We start from the raw sequence: 17,708 nt of genomic DNA, 5'->3' as shown, positions 1-17,708 counted from the left end.
CTTAATTTTTGAAAAGGAGCCAAAATTGTACAGTGAATAAAGATAGCATCTTCAACAAATGGTGCTGGCATAAATGGATATTGACATGTAGAAGAATTCAAATAGATCTATATCTAATAGCATGCATAAAACTCAAGAGCAAGAAGATCAAAGACCACAAAATAAATCCAATTACGTTGAACCTGACAGAAGAAAAAGTGGGAAGTAGCCTTGAATACATTGGCACAGGAGAGCACTTCCTAAATATAACCCCAGTAGCACAGACACTGAGAGCAACAACTAATAAATGGAACCTCCTGAAACTGAGAAGCTTCTGTAAGGCAAAAGATGTAGTAAATAAGACAAAATGGGAGCCTATTGAATGGGAAAATCTCTTCACCAACTCCACATCTGACAGAGGGCTGAACTCAAAAATATGTAAAGAATTTAAGAAATTTGCCTTCAAAATACCAAATAATTCAGTTAAAAAATGGTCTTAAAACATACCTGCAGCTTGATTTTATGGAGGCATTTTCTCAAATGAGATTTTCTCTTCTCTGATGGCTCTAGCTTGTGTCATGTTGACATAAATCTGGCCAGCTCAGTGCCTCTATTTTTGACTCTTATTCTATCAAATTAGCTTGTATTCTCTTTCTTTGGGTTTATTAGTCTAAAGTTTGTCAAGATCCTTACCCTTTTCAAAGAACCAATCTAAGTTTGTATCTATCCTTGATGTATTGAAGTGAGTTTCTTGAAGGCAGCAAAAATTCTAATTGAATTTATTATCAAATAATCTTTGCCACTTTGTTGTAGAATTGAGTCTATTACTAGTGATCTATTACTGAAAGATGGCTATAAATTCCCATTATTTTGTTGTTTTGTGGTATTTCCTTCATTTTTTTAAAAAATAATATTGGTCACTTTTTATTTCTTTATTTAGCTATAATTTATGAATAATTACTTTGAGTATTTAATCTTGTTTTAAAAAGAAATATGATGCTCAGTCCTGAAAACATATATACAAGTAGCATTTTACAAACTAAACAGGTTATGTTTCAGAATACATTTATGTATAAAGCATGAAATAACAGTAAATAAAAAAGCCTTAAGGTCCTATTGCTTATGTTCCCATCCCAACTGGCCCCCAGTTTACCCAGGAGATCTCTTTTATTTCCCCTTCCAAGGGATCCATGAATCCCTGTCTCTACATACGTGTAACAGTTGTATAGCTTGATCTACTTGTTTGTCTCCTAGCGATGGAATTTGGGCCTGTCCCTAACACTTTGGTTAGCTTCCAGGAACTTATTCCTCATACTGGGTTGCCTTGCCCAGCCTTAATACTAGGGGAGGAACTCAGTCTGACCTCAATTGGATATGCCATGCTTTGTTGACAGCCATGGAAGGCCTGCCACTTTCTGAACAAAAGGATATACACCTACATATAAGTTGCTCAGTCTTATAATGTTATTTTTTCTATGTTTTCAGAGCTGATGATTTGGTGTTGGATAACTAACTGATAACTGTGCTCCTCCCTGGAGAAGATTATTTCTTCCACTCTCGGCCTTTATTCATGCCATGTAGATCTTGAGTAAGGTTGAAACCTAATGATCTCTTCCTAGTCCAGCTCAGCATCTGTATTATCATTTCCCTTGTTCAGTTCATGTTCATGCAGTCATATTGGTTGCACTTATGGGTGTTGCCTATGACGTTATTAGGAGACACAGTTTCAGAGTAAATTCTGATCCTCTGCCTTTTACAATCATTTAGCTCCATGTTGTGCATGTCTGTGAGCCATGGATGTCATAATTGTTTGGTAGATGTGTCAGAGGTGACTTAGAGTCCCAGAATCCTGCCTTTTGATTGGTTGTGGTTTTATCTTATGAATTGTAGCAAAGAAAGTTTCTTTGGTGAGTGGCCAATTGTATTTACCTGTGGGTGTAATGATAAATATTTAATTAGACTATACTCTGGCTTTTTAAAGCAAGACTTGTAGGTTTTACATTTAAACTACATTTGTATATTTATGCATGAACTATTGTATATAATAGGTAGTTTTAGATATGTAGTTCATAGTATATATGTAGTTCATAGTATAATTGCTTATGACTCTTTCAGGCATATTTACTGTTATTACAACCAGTATCTTTTTTTGTATTTATTTTCCCCCTCATATTTAGAGTACCATCTTCCCAATCAGATCATTTGTACCCCGCTATTTAACTCTCTATTGCTTCCCAACCCTATTTCCTGGTTTCGAAACCTGTTAGTCTGGGGTGAATTTTCACATCTGAAGATTTGGAGCTAGATAGCTCAGAGAAGAGAGAACATGTGACATTTGACTTTCTGGGTCTGGGTTACATAATTTCAAATACTTTTTTTCTACTTTCATCCATTTATGTGTACAGCATTTCATTATCAATTTATCAGTTAAAGGATATCTACATATTTCCACTTCCTATGTATTGTGAATAGAACAGCAATGTGAATGACTGTGCAAGTGTCTCTGGAGTGGGATGTTGACTCCTTCGTTCATAGGTCAAGGAATGGCATAGTTTTTTCTTATGGTAGGTTTATTTTTCGCACTTTGAAAATTCTCCACCCTGATTTATGGAGTGACTAGACCTGCTGGCAAGACCCTAGCCCAGATAGTTCTTTGCCTGTCCCCAAAAGAGGAAATCAGTTATCACACAAAGCCCTGCTATATTTCAAAACTAAAAGATTGAGAGAAAAAATCATTTAGTTAATGCGTTATTTATCTAGGTTATTATCATATAATGTATATCGAATATTTATAGTGGCTACAAGTTTATAAGTGACATGCATGACTTACTAAAATACATTTTCAGTAGTAGCATCTATTCTGAAATAGATTGCATATGAGAAACAGCAAGGGACTCTTTCATTTTTGTTTAAACAACATTTCAGAAAAACACACTAAAAAGTAGGTAATAGTTTCACCTGACTATACTAAGATTTTATAAGAATTAGTTAATTCATCAAAATTTCAGTTTTTCCTAGATTGTGTTTTGTTCTTAAAACGTTTCAAAGAATTCTTTTCAGGTTTTAGGAGTATTATGTAGCACTTTGGAAAAAAGATGCATCCTAGCATCCCTGCAGTGGATGCCAAGATGGAAAAGACCTCCACAGCTACCATGGTCCTGTCCTTCTTGCTGTGGTGGACAGGGAGAAAGGTGACCCAGACACTGCAGAGCACCAGCATGCTGAATGTCAGGAACTTGGCTTCATTGAAGGTGTCAGGCAGATTCCTAGACAGAAAAGCCACAGTGAAGCTCACTAGGGCCAGGATCCCCAAGTATGCCAACACACAGTAGAAAGCAGTGACAGAGCCCTTGTTGCACAAAATGATGATGTGACCATGTTCAGAGTGTGCATCTTCTTCAATATAGGGAGGCGAAGTTCCCATCCAGAATCCAAGGAGAATAATCTGGATCAGGACACAGATGGGGATGACAGAGTTATAGACACCTGAGAGAAAGAACCTTTTCAGTGTTCTTCCTGGTGCTATGATTGTAAAGGCCAGAATTACCATTATAGTTTTAGTCAAGACAGTGGAAAGGGCCAGAGTGAACACCAGAGCAAATGTAATTTGTTGCAATATGCATGAGGCTGTGTTTGGCTGGCCAATGAAGAGAAATGGGCACAGGAAGCAGAGGAGGAGGGAGATGAGCAGGATGAAGCTGAGAGTCCGATTATTGGCCTTAACGATGGGTGATTCTTGATGCTTTAGAAAGATTCCCAAAACTACAGCTGTGATGACAGACAAGCACAGAGCTATGCAGGCCAGAGCCATGCCCAGAGAATCCTCCAAGGACAGGAATATCACTGACTTGGGCAGGCAGCTGTTTCTCTCAGGGTTTGGGTACTCTTGAATTGGGCAAGGGATACACTCCTGCTGATCTATGGAAGGAAAGGAACCAACATGTGAGCTTCTTCAATTATTTACTCATTTCACATTCATGCTACAAAGAATTCCTTCCACTGTTGTTGTTTGTAGCCTGGCACATTCTGCTTTACTCTTAAGCCAAGAAGGACAATAAGTATTTAATTAATTGATTAATTAATTAATTAAAAATTCCACCTCCTTCCCCCTCTCTTTTCCCTCTCCCTCCCCTGCTGCACCCAGTAGAAACCAACTGCCAGAAGGCCAATTAGAAACTTGGAGAGAGACACCAAACTAGACCAGAGGTCACACCAGCCATAAGAAACCTAGGGAACAAAGATTAGAAAACCAAAGAGAAAATAGAAACTAAAAAATAAAATACCCACCCCCAGAAAGACAAACTCAGAAATTAGTAACTGCAGCTAATCATCCCAAACCCAGATTCCTAAATGTCAATGTAAAAATCAATGCCAGTCAGGGCAATAAGGCACCACCACAGCCTGTATACTTTATGACAACAAACATGAGTATTCAAACACAGACAAAGCACAGTAAAATGAACTTCAAGCAGCTTTATTGAGGATGATAGATATCCTTAAAGAGAAAGTGAAAAACTCCCTTAAGAAATCAAGAAAAAAATTAACCAAAAAATTAGAACAAATCAACTAATCCGTAAAAAATGCCAAGAAAAAATATGTAAAAGAAACAGTTGAAAATTGAAATAGAAGCAATAAACAAAACACAAAGTGAGGGAATTCAGAAAATGGAAAATGGGTGCATGAACAGGACTGCAGATGCAAGTATCACCGACAGAATACAAAAGATGGAAGAGAGAATCTCAAGCATTGAAGATACAATAGAAGAAATAGATTCCTTAATCAAAATTAATGTCAAATCTAACAAATTCTTACCATAAAACACCAAGAAATCTGGAACACTATAAAAAACCCCAAATCTAAAAATAATAGTAATAGAAGGTGAAAAATCTCAGCATAAAAACCTAGAAAATAATTCAGCAAAATTATAGAAGGAAATTTCCCTAACTTGAAGAAGGATATAACTATAAAGGTACAAGATGTAGGGAGCCGCCAGGATGTGGCCTTGGCCAGATAGTGCCAGCACTCCTACAGCCTGGAGGTATACATATCCTTTGATGTTGCCGCCCTAGGCCGGTGTGCTCGGAGCCTTGTTTTGCATTTCAAGAGACTCGGTCTCCTGACCTGTCCCGTGGCCTTGGGTCCTAGTAGAATGGCATCAACCAATCAGCATTCGAGCCTCTCACCCTAGAAAAGCGGCTGTCTTTGGATTTCTCGCTCTCTCTCTCATCCCTGTTCCCCATTCCCCCTTTCAATCAAGGAGCTCTAATAAATTGCGATTGAGAAGGATTCTTGATTTCGTGATCGTCCATTCCTGCTGGTCAGGAAGCGCGTCACATTTTGGTGCTGAAAACCAGGACGCCGGATTTGAACAAGCCAAGGAGGGAGCAGAATTCAGAACTCAACGCAAAGAGCTGTGACTGACGTCAGGAAATCCTCCAGATGTATGCTGATTGCTAAGGCTGGTCCAGAGTGGTAATGTTTGCATTCCTTCTTCTATGTTGCTTTGGGTTGCGCTGTGATTAACCAGGTGGTGAGTGCCTTTGTTGCTGCTGTAACTGCAGCTCTAGTCAAAAGTAAAACTAAGTCCGCAGTAGATCAAGCGGCATTTTTCTAAAAGGACTTCCTTGTAAGTAAAAAGGAGGTTCTTTTCTTTAGCCCAGGGGGTAAGTGCGCATCATGGGCAATTCTTATGGAGCCAGCTCGAACCCCAGGGAGATTCATCGCTCAATCCAGGCACTTTTGCGACAGCGTGATTTAAAGATCTCTTCTAGCACTGTCGCTAACACCGTAAAAGACATTGTTGATGTCTCACCTTGGTTTGCAGCTTCAGGTGACCTAACTTTACCATCTTAGAATAAGCTAGGCAGGGATTTGGAACAAGCAGAAAGAAATATTGGGAGAGGCACACTTCCTTTTTGGAGGATGGTGCGGGACTGCTTGAAGGAAGAACGTAATATAGAGATATTAAAACAGGGTCGCAAGGCATTACAGAAACATCAGGACAGCTTTTCAGAATCAGATCAGAAGGAGGAACAAGAGTGTAGGCCTAGAAAGAAAAAGGAAAAATTAAAAGATAAGGATCCGGAAATAGAAAAAGGAGAAAAGGGGAAGAGAAGCCCCATAGCTTTAGTAGTGAAAGAATTTGTAGATTTAGATTTATCAGAGGAGGAAGGACAAATAGAGGAAGCAGCTGCTAAATCCGAGAAAGAGCAGCAAGGTAGCCGGAGGCGGGGCGATGTTGATGTGTTTACTACAAAGGGCAGAAGAGACGAGGCGCCAGTTCCTGCTGCCCTTCCCCCATCTGCCCCTCCACCCATGTACCAGCAGGCAGCTAGAGAAGGTCACAGCTTCATAGGAAGGCAAACTTGGTCGCAACTGGCTGCTGCCTTTCCTGTTTTTGAGGAGCCACAGAATTATAATAGGTGGTATGAACCAATCCCATACAGACAGCTGAAGGATTTGGTTGAAGCTGCGAGAAATTATGGAGCAAATGCCAGTTATACAATCGCATTATTGAGAAGGATTGTTACAGTAGCACTGACTCCTACAGACTGGCAGGAGATTGCAAGAGCAGCTCTTCCAGCAGGGCAGTTCCTGGATTTTAAATCTATAGTCCAGGACAAGGCTCAGACCCAAGAGCGCATTAACATACAAAGTGGCCACCCAGAGTGGACGGCTGATATGCTTCTTGGACAGGGGGCATTTGCTGGAAATCAGAATCATTATCCTTGGGAGGTTTATAGGCAGGTTAGTGAGATTCATTATAGAGCATGGAAATCACTCCCTAATAAAGGTGAAACAGCTGGTAACTTAACCAAGATTATTCAAGGTGCTGCAGAGCCATTCTCTGATTATGTGGCTAGGATGACAGAGGCAGCTGAAAGAATGTTTGGGAATTTAGATATTTCATTGCCTTTTGTCCAGCAAATAATATTTGAGCAGAGCACCAAGGAATGTCAAAGAGCAATAGGTCCAGTAAAGGGAAAGGGATTAGAAGCCTGGATCAAAGCCTGCCGTGAAGTTGGGAGGCCTCTAACCAATGCAGGGCTGGCGGCTGCTGTGCTTGCTGCTGCCAGAGGTGTCAGAGGAGATAAGGGAAAGGCATGCTTTAAATGTGGACAGTTGGGGCATTTCAAAAAACAATGTCCCAATAGTCATAATGCCTCAGATTCTTCAGGGCTCTCAGCTGCAACATCGCAGAGGCAGCCAGACACTTGTCCCAGATGCAAGAAAGGGAAACATTGGGCTAATGAGTGCAGATCAGTTAGGGATATAAATGGACAACTTATTCCTATGCCTATTCAGTCATTGTCAAAAAACGGATTGAGGGGCCCATGCACCCAGGGCCCAAAAATATTTGGGGCAATTCAGAACACGATGGCAGTCCCCGAGATGACTCCATCGTCCCAACAAGAAGGACAGCCAAAGGCTCCGGAGGGCTGGACCTCTGTGCCACCTCCGAACTGCTATTAACTCAGGATATGGGAGTTCAGGTCATAGAAACAGACGTGTCTGGGCCATTGGAAAAAGATACTGTTGGCATAGTCTTGGGACATTCATCCTCAATTATGAAAGGCCTGATAGTCCATCCTGGAGTCATAGACCCTGCCTATGAAGGCTGCATTAAAATTCTTTGCCATTCTCCATACGGGGTAGTTTCCATCGCCCCAGGAGACAGAATAGCTCAACTCTTAGTTCTGCCTTCAGGGCATAATAAGCTTCCAGCGGAGGGGCTTGTCTTAAAGGACAAAAGCCTTGCTCCTATGGGAGTAGATTTGGCTTGTTTATCCTTGGAGCTTGATCAGCGACCAATTTTAAATTTAGAAATAGAAGGAAAGATTTTTTCAGGCCTGGTGGATACTGGAGCAGATAAAAGTATCATCAGATCCCAAGCATGGCCAAAACACTGGCCCTTACAACAGGCCTCCCAGTCCCTTCAAGGGCTGGGGTATGCACAAACACCGCATATAAGTGCTAAGGAGTTAGTCTGGAGAACAGAAGATCAGAGAGGGACTTTTCAGCCTTTTGTGGTTGATTTGCCCATCAACCTATGGGGCAGGGATGTACAGTCTCAAATGAGATTGAGACTTACAAATGATTATTCTGATACCAGTAAGCAAATGATGGCACGTCAGGGCTATGTTCCCAATAAGGGACTTGGTAAATGTCTCCAAGGTAGACAGAATCCTATTGAGACTGTCTCCAAGTTAGATAGAAAAGGCTTGGGTTTTTCATAGGGGCCACTGAAGCTGTAGCTTCCACACAAAAGACAATGCCCATCCCTTGGCTAGTAGATAAGCCGGTATGGGTCCCTCAGTGGCCCCTTTCCTTGGAAAAGCTGGAAGCTGCAAGACAATTAGTACAAGAACAGTTAGAACTAGGACATTTAGAACATTCTGTATCACGTTGGAATACGCCTATTTTTGTGATTAAAAAGGCTTCTGGAGGTTGGAGGTTACTGCATGACCTTAGGGCAGTCAATGCTCAGATGCAGGTCATGGGCCCAGCCCAGCAGGGCCTCCCATTGCTTTCAGCAATACCAAAGAAATGGCCTGTAATTTCCTTGGACATCAAGGACTGTTTCTTTTCAATTCCCGTGTGCCCTCAGGACCGGGAAAGGTTTGCATTTACTCTTCCATCTGTTAACAATGAGCAACCCAATGCTCGGTTTCAATGGAAAACTTTGCCTCAGGGAATGGCCAATAGCGCCCTCATATGTCAGTTATATGTAGATGCAGCATTGAGTCCTGTTAGGAGACAATTTCCTACGGTAAAAATTGTTCACTACATGGATGATTTATTATTATCTGCCCCACATCAGGAAACCCTGAAGGAAGTTTTCCAAAAGGTTACATCCCTTTTGGAGGAGCAAGGACTCCACATAGCCTCAAATAAAGTACAAACATCTTCCATGGTGAAATTTTTGGGGACTATAATCACCCCTGAAAGCATCAGGCCTCAGAAAGTGCTTATTCGCACCCATCACCTTAAAACTCTTAATGATTTCCAGCAGTTGCTGGGAGATATAAATTGGATTAGAGGATATTTAAATATACCTCGATCTGAGCTCTTGCCTTTGTTTTCCATCTTAGAAGGCAATCCTGATATCTGTTCACCGAGAGCCATGACCCCGGCTGCAATGCAGGCCCTTAAGAGGGTAGAATCTGCTATTACTACAGCTCAATTACAGCGAGTGAATCCATCCTTACCAATTTTGCTATGCATTCTCAAAACAAAGAATTATCCCACTGGAGTGTTATGGCAAGATGGACCCCTCTGGTGGATGCATGGAAATTCCATAGGAGCAAGATCTGTTCAATATTATCCAGAATTGGTGGCTGGCCAAGCATTAATGGGAATAAAGCTTTGCTTAGCCCACTTTGCGAGAATGCCTGACAAGTTGATAATTCCCTATACGAGGGAACAGGTAGAAGTTTTGACAGCCACAGTAGATGGCTGGGCTATCCTGCTTTGTGCATTCCCTAATGTTATTGACAATCATGTGCCAAGGCACCCCTTAATAAATTTTGTGGAGAAAAATTTGGTGTATTTTCCCAGGATTACCTCGCCCCACCCATTAGAAGGAGCCTTAACTATCTATACAGATGGCTCAAAGACCGGAAAAGGGGCTCTGGTGGCAGGAAATGCTAAACCTGTGGTCTTTCAATTTCGGCCTGATTCCCCCCAAGTCACTGAGTGCTTGGTGGTTTTGGAGGTGTTTCAGAGATTTCTTGAGCCATTTAATTTAATTTCAGATTCACAATATGTGGTCAATGTTGTGGCCTCTCTTGAGGTTGCAGCCTCAATTCACAGCTCAAGTACAGTGTCTAATATTCTTTTACAAATACAAAAACATATTTTAAAAAGAGAAAATCCCTTTTATGTTGCTCATATTCGAGCCCATTCTCTCTTGCCAGGACCTATGGCAGAGGCCAATGCTCAAGCTGATGGTGCTACTCGAGCACTCACCCTTGTGGCTACAGATTCACTCCAGCTAGCTAGAGATTTCCATCAGCTTTATCATGTTCCAGCGAATACACTTCGCTTAAAGTTTAAGATCTCTAGGGAAAATGCCAGGAGGATAGTAAAAGCCTGTCCCTCCTGCGTGACCATGTTACATCCCCCACATACTGGGGTAAATCCCAGGGGGTTAAAGCCAAACTCACTCTGGCAAATGGATGTGACTCACATCTCGGAGTTTGGCAGACAAAAGTATGTTCATGTGTTGGTGGACACATGCTCTGGAATAATTCATGCCACCCCACTGGCAGGGGAAAAGGTAACTCATGTAAAAATGCATTGCTTAGAGGCCTGGGCAGCTTGGGGAAAGCCAAGTCGTTTAAAAACCGACAATGGCCCGGTATATGCCTCACAGGGCTTTAAAGCCTTTTGCAAGCAATTACAAGTTGAACATACCACTGGCCTACCATACAATCCTCAAAGCCAGGGTATCGTAGAAAGAGCAAATAGAAATTTAAAGGAAATTTTGCGAAAGCAAAAAGGGGGAATAGCTGTAGCAGCTTCCCCCAGAGAAAGGATTTCTCTTGCACTCTTTACACTTAATTTTTTAATTCAAAATATTGCTGGAAAAACAGCAACAGACAGGCATGCCCTGTTTGAAAGCTCTACAGAGCGAGATTTGGTCATGTGGAAGGATGTATTGATTAATAAATGGTGTGGACCGGATCAGGTAATTACCAGATCCAGGGGAGCAATTTGCATTTTCCCTCAGAATCATGAAGATCCAATCTGGGTGCCAGCGAGACTGACAAGAGAAATAAAGAAGAAAGATGATCCAGTGGATGCTGAGTGTCCTGCTGTGGAAGATTCGTGTGGAGGCAGCAGAGATGACACCCTGGGCGGTGTCAAGAGCAACTGTCTCACGTTATCACCTTGAACAGCACCCTGTGCAAACTCTTATCTCTTAACAATTTTCTGACTGACTCTATTCTGCCTTTCTCCCTCCTTGGGGATGGGTGGGAGCAGAGATATCCTTGGCATGCTGTGTCTAGGTGGAAGTGCTGTATGTCTTTGATTGGTGTGCTACCTGCTAGCCCAAGTGAGGAGGGACAAGGTCTTTGTGGCACAGGCCTTGGCAGCCTTGGAATGTGTATCCTCACCCCAGGTTTGGCTCTCAGCCTCAAAAGAGCTCATAGGCAATTAGCCATGCATAGCCTTTGCATCCTCTAGGGACCAGATAGTCCCATGGCACAGAGGAAGGTATGCATAGGCGGAGGGTGTGCAGACACAGCCCTAGCACTCCCAGGGAAGTAGTTGTCCCATTGCACGGGAAGGGTGTGTCTTGCTTTTCTTTTCTTTAATCAGTCCACACATCATGAGGTGGGGACCAGATTGGAAAATAGTTTTGCCTTATTGCTCTTAAAGACAATAAAAGGAGGAGCTGTAGGGAGCCGCCAGGATGTGGCCTTGGCCAGATAGTGCCAGCACTCCTACAGCCTGGAGGTATACATATCCTTTGATGTTGCCGCCTTAGGCCGGTGTGCTCGGAGCCTTGTTTTGCATTTCAAGAGACTCGGTCTCCTGACCTGTCCCGTGGCCTTGGGTCCTAGTAGAATGGCATCAACCAATCAGCATTCGAGCCTCTCACCCTAGAAAAGCGGCTGTCTTTGGATTTCTCGCTCTCTCTCTCATCCCTGTTCCCCATTACCCCTTTCAATCAAGGAGCTCTAATAAATTGTGATTGAGAAGGATTCTTGATTTTGTGTTCGTCCATTCCTGCTGGTCAGGAAGCGCGTCACAACAAGAAGCTTACAGAACACCAAATAAATACATTTGATTAGAAGAGAAAATCACATATCACATAATAATGGAAATGGTAAATGAGCAGAACAAAAAAAACCATTAAAAGACAGAAGGGGAAAAGGCCAAGTAACATATAAATGCAGACCTATATGAATTCCACCCAACATCTCTAAGGAGACTTTAAAAGTCAGAAGGGCCTGGAAATATGTCTTACAGACTCTACGAGATTACAGATGCCAGCCTAGACTCATAAACACAGAAAAATTTTAATCTCCATAGTTGGAGAAGAGAAGACAATATATTCCATTACAATGTTAAATTTAAATACCTACCCACAAATCCAGGCCTACAGAAATTACTAGAAGAAAAACTCTAACTCAAGGGAAATTAACTTCCCCCATGAAAATGCAGGCAATAGATAGTCTCACACTAGCAAAAGAAGTGAAGATATTCTTCACCCAAAGAAGGAACACACATACACACACACACACACACACACACACACACACACACACACATACACACACAGACACACACACGCAGACATACACACAAACACACAGACATACACACAAACACACACTACCACTACCACCATGAATAGCAATATAATAACAAGAACTAACAATTGTCATTAACATGTCTCAATACAAATGTACTCAATTTCCAAATAAAAAGACACGGGTTAACAGAATTTACACAAAACAGGATACATCCTCCTGCTGCATACAAGAAACACACCTCAACATCCAAGATAGACATTATCTCTGAGTAAAGGATCGAAAAAATATTTTTCAATGAAATGAACCTAACAAACAAGCTGGTGTAGTTATCCTAATATGTAGCAAAATACACTTCAAAAAAAGTTAATCAAAAGAAATGGAGAATGGCATTACATACTTGTTCAAGGAAAAATCTACCAGGATGATATCTCAATTCTGAATATATATGTCCCAAGTGCAACAGCATCCATATTTGTGAAAGAAACGTTACTAAAGCATAAATCACACATTGAACCCCACACATTAGTAGGGGCAGATTTCAACACCCCACTCTTACTCTGACATGTCATCGAGACAGAATCTAAACATAGAAATAATGGAATTAATAAATTTTATGTTTCAAATGGACCTGAAAGAAATTTACAGATTTTTTTCTTATATTTTTATTAGTTATTTATTCATTTATTTATAAAAATTTCCACTTCCTCCCCTCCTCCCAATACCCTCCCATTCCTCCCAATCCCTCTCCTCCTCCCTCTCCAGTCCTAAGAGCAGTCAGGGTTTCCTGCCCTGTGGGAAGTTCAAGTTCCTCCTCCCTCCCTCCATGTCCAGGAAGGTGAGCATCCAAACAGTCCCCTTGTATCAGTGGCTGAAGGCCACCGTCGTGGTCCTGACTTCATTTTTATGTTCTCCCTTCTTCTGTTCCTCATTTGGACCTTGGGGGCTCAGTCCAGTGCTCCAATGTGGGTCTCCGTCTCTACCGCCATCCATCGTCGGATGAAGGTTCCCTCTGATCCTGCCTTCATTGCTCACATTCTCTCTCCAAATGTTTCTCATTTTGACCTAGGAAGTTAAGTCCAGTGTTCCAATGTGTGTCTCTTTCTCCATCTCCATCCATCGCCAGATGAAGGTTCTATGGTGATATGCCAAATATTCATCAGTATGATTAAGGGCCAAGGCCAGTTCAGGCACACTCTCCTCTGCTGCCCAGGGAACAATCTGGGAACCTCTCCTTGGGCCTGGGAACCCCTCCAGAATCAAGTCTCTTGCAAACTATAAAATGGCTCCCTTAGTTGAGATATATACCTCCCTGCTCCCATATCCACCCTTCCTACCTCCCCCAATCCCATTCCCCGAATTCATCCCCAATCCTCCCCATCTCCCTTCTCTCTAACCATCTCCCCTTAATTCTACCCCTCCAATCCCCATACCCCAAGTTTGCCTGGCAATCTTGTCTACTTCCAATATCCAGGAGGATAACTGTATGATTTTCATCACGTTCACCTTCTTATTTAGCTTCTCTAGTATCACGAATTATAGGCTCAAAAACTTTTAACTATGGCTAGAATCCTATTATGAGTGAGGACATACCATATTCCTCTTTTTGGGTCTGGCTTACCTCACTCAGTAAAGCATTTTCTATTTCCACCCATTTGTATGCAAAATTCAAGATATCATTGTTTTTTTATGGCTGAGTAAAACTCTAATGTGTATATGTTCCACACCTTCTTTAACCATTCTTCTTTTGAGGGGTGCCTAGGTTGTTTCCAGGTTCTGGCTATTTCAAATAATGCTGCTATGAACATAGTTGAACAAATGCTTTTGTAGTATGATAGAACATCTCTTGGGTATATTCCCAAGAGTGGAATTGCTGGGTCCTGAGGGCGGTTGACCCCCAGTTCCCTGAGAAACCGCCACACTGATTTCCCCAGTGTCTGCACAAGTTTGCATTCCCACCAAAAATAGATGAGTGTTCCCCTCACTCCACATCCTCTCGAGCATAAGCTATCATTCGTGTTTTTGAGTTTCGCTAATCTGACAGGTGTAAGCTGGTATCTCTAAGTGGTTTTGATTTGCATTTCCCTGATTGCTAAGGAGGTTGAGCATGACCTTAAGTGCCTTTTGGCCATTCGAAGTTCTTCTGTTGTGAATTCTCTGTTCAGTTCAGTACCCCAATTTTTAATTGGGTTAATTAGAGTTTTAGTGTCTAGTTTCTTGAGTTCTTTGTATATTTTGGAGATCAGACCTTTGTCTGATGAGGGGTTGGTGAAGATCTTCTCCCAGTCAGAAGGTAGCCTTTTTGTCTTACTGACAGTGTCCTTTGCTTTACAAAAGCTTCTCAGTTTCAGTGGTCCCATTTATTCATTGATTCTCTTATTGTCTGTGCCACTGGGGTTCTACTTAGGAAGTGGTCTCCTTTGACTATATCTTGTAGACTACTTGCCACTTTCTCTTCTATAAGGTTCAAAGTGGTCAGATTAATGTTGATGTCTTTAATCCATTTGGACTTAAGTTTTGTGCAAGGTGATAGATATGGAACTACTTTCATTCTTCTGCAGGCTGACATCCAGTTATGCCAGCACCATTTTTACCAAATGCTTTAACAGATGCTTTCTTTCTTCCATTGTATACCTTTATCTCCCTTGTCAAAAATCAGGTGTTCATAGGTTTGTGGGTTAATATCCAGGTCTTCTATTCGATTTCATAGGTTGACTTCTCTGTCGTTATGCCAACACCAAGCTGTTTTCAATTCTGTGGCTCTGTAATAGGGTTTGAAGTCAGGGATGGTAATACCTCCAGAAGTTCCTTTATTTTTATAGGATTATTCTGGCTATCCTGGGTTCTTTGTTTTTCCATATAAACTTGATTATTGTTCTCTCAACATCTGTGAAGAACTTTGATGGGATTTTGGTGGGGATTGAATTGAATCTATAGATTGCTATGGTAGAATTACCATTTTTACTATATTGAGCCTCCCAATCCAAGAGCAAGGGAGATCCTTCCATTTTCTGGTATCCTCCTCAATTTCTTTCTTCAAAGACTTAAAGTTCTTGTCAAATTGGTCTTTCACTTTTTTGGTTAGAGTTACCCCAAGATATTTTCTGCTATTTGTGGCTATTGTGAAAGTTGATGTTTCTCTAATTTTCATCTCTTCTTCTTTATCCTTTGTGTTAGGAGGGCAACTGACTTTTTGGAGTTGATCATGTATCCTGCCATGTTACTAAAGGTGTTTATCAGCTGTAGGAGTTCTTTGGTAGAGTTTTTGGGGTCACCTATGTACACTATCATATCATCTGCAAATATCGATAGTTTAACTTCATCCTTTCCAATTCGAATCCCTTTGATCCCCTTATGCTGTCTTATTGCTATTTCTAGAACTTCAAGCACTATATTGAAGAGGTATGAGGAGAGTGGACAGCCTTGTCGTGTTCCTGATTTTATTGGAATGGCTTTTAGTTTCTCTCCATTCAATTTGATGTTAGCTGTTGGCTTGATGTAAATAGCTTTTATTATAGTTAGGTATGATCCTTGTATCCCCAGTCACTCCAACACCTTTATCATAAAGCGGTGTTGAATTTTGTCAAATGCTTTTTCAGCATACAATGAAATGATCATATGTTTTTTTCCTTCGTTTTATTTATATGATGGATTACATTGATAGATTTGCATATGTTGAACCAGCCCTACATCTCTGGGAGGAAGCCCACTTGATCATAATGGATAATTATTCTAATGTGTTCTTGGATACGGTTTGCCAGGATTTTATTGAGAATTTTTGCATCGATGCTCATGAGGGAGATTGATCTGTAATTCTCTTTCTGGGTTGTGTCTTTGTGTGGTTTTGGTATCAGGGTAACTGTAGCTTCATATAAAGAGTTTGGCAATGACTCTTCTGTTTCTATATTGTGAAATACATTAAGGAGTATAGGGATTAGCTCTTCCTGGAAGTTCTGGTAGAATTCTGCATTGAAACCATCTGGTCCAGGACTTTTTTTGGTAGGGAGATTTTTGATAACAGCTTCTAATTCTTCACGACTACTAGGTCTATTTAGATTGTTCACCTGGTCTTGGTTCAACTTTGGTATATGGTACTTATCTAAAAAATGTCCATTTCTTTTACATTTTCCAACTTTGTGGCATATAAATTTTCTTAGTAAGATCTAATGATTCTCTGAATTTCCTCTATGTCTGTGGTTATGTCCCCCTTTTCATTTCTGATCTTATTAATTTGCAAGTTCTCTCTCTGCCGTTTGATATGTTTGGATAGGGTTTGTATCATTGATTCTTTGGATTGCTTTCTTTGTTTCTATTTTGTTGATTTCAGTCCTCAGCCTGATTTTTTCCAGTCTTCTACTCCTCCGGGTTGAATCTGCTTCTTTTTTTTTCTAGAGCTTTCAGGTGTGCTGTTAAGTCTTCAATGTGTGCTTTCTCCGTTTTCTTTAATTGGGCACTTAGTACTATGAACTTTCCTCTTAGCACTGCTTTCATAGTGTCCCATAGGTTTGGGTATGTTGTCTATTCATTTTCGTTGAATTCAAGGAAGACTTTAATTTCTTTCTTTATTTCTTCCTTGACACAGGGGTGATTGCATAGTTGACTGTCCAGCTTCCATGAGTTTGTTGGCTTCCTGGGGGTTGCATTGTTGTTGAATTCTAACTTTAATTCAGGGTGATCTGACAAGACACAGGTGGTTACTAATATTTCTTTTGTATTTGTGCAAGTTTGTTTTGTTACCGAGTATGTGGTCAATTTTCGAGAAGTTTCCATGAGCTGCAGAGAAGAAGGTATATTCTTTCCTATTTGGGTGGAATGTTCTATAGATATCTGTTAAGTCCATTTGATTCAATACCTTCAATAATTCTCTTAATTCTCTGTTAGGTTTCTGTCTGATTTACCTGTCCATTGGTGAGAGAGGTGTGTTGAAGTCTCCTACTCTTAGTGTGTGTGGTTTGATGACTGCTTTGAGTTCTAGAAGTGTTTCTTTTACATAAGTTGGTGCCTTTATATTAGGGGAATAGATATTCAGGATTGAGACTTCTTCCTGATGAATTGTTCCTGTTATGAGTATGAAATGTCCATCTCTTCTGATTGATTTTAGTTTCAAGTCAATTTTGTTAGATATTAGAATGGCCACACCCACTTGTTTGTTAGGTCTGTTTGCTTGGAAAACTTTTTCCCTGCCCTGTACTCTGAGTAGGTGTCTGTCTTTGTGGTTGAGGTGTGTTTTTTGTAAATAGCAGAATGTTGGATCCTGTTTTCATATCCAATCTCTTAGTCTGTGCCTGTTTGTTGATGAATTGAGTCCATTGATATTAAGTGATACTAATGACCAGTGGTTGTTGACTGCGGATATTTTCCTTTTTTGGGGGGGGATAGTAAAATGTGTCTTTCCCTTCTTTTTGATGTGCTAGTGAAGGATCACTAGATGTCTGAGTTATTGTAGGCAGTATTGGCAATGCTGGA

At 40.9% G+C, this 17,708-nt stretch overlaps 1 protein-coding gene across 1 annotated transcript in view; it reads right to left on the bottom strand.

Annotated features, from left to right (window-relative positions):
- Window positions 1–2,983: 2,983 nt before the first annotated feature.
- LOC146895562 (vomeronasal type-2 receptor 116-like) overlaps window positions 2,984–17,708 on the bottom strand; it is a 72,152-nt gene continuing 57,427 nt past the window's right edge. The window contains exon 6 of the mRNA XM_087897974.1: window positions 2,984–3,897. Coding sequence (XP_087754100.1) covers window positions 2,984–3,897 — 914 coding nt within the window. The remainder of the gene's footprint in view (window positions 3,898–17,708) is intronic.

Source organism: Myodes glareolus, chromosome 2 (assembly GCF_982192425.1).
Source record: "Myodes glareolus chromosome 2, mMyoGla1.1, whole genome shotgun sequence".
Classification (NCBI taxonomy): Eukaryota; Metazoa; Chordata; class Mammalia; order Rodentia; family Cricetidae; genus Myodes; species Myodes glareolus.
The sequence above is the reverse complement of the archived record's forward strand: the minus strand, read 5'-3'. Positions and strand labels throughout refer to the sequence as shown.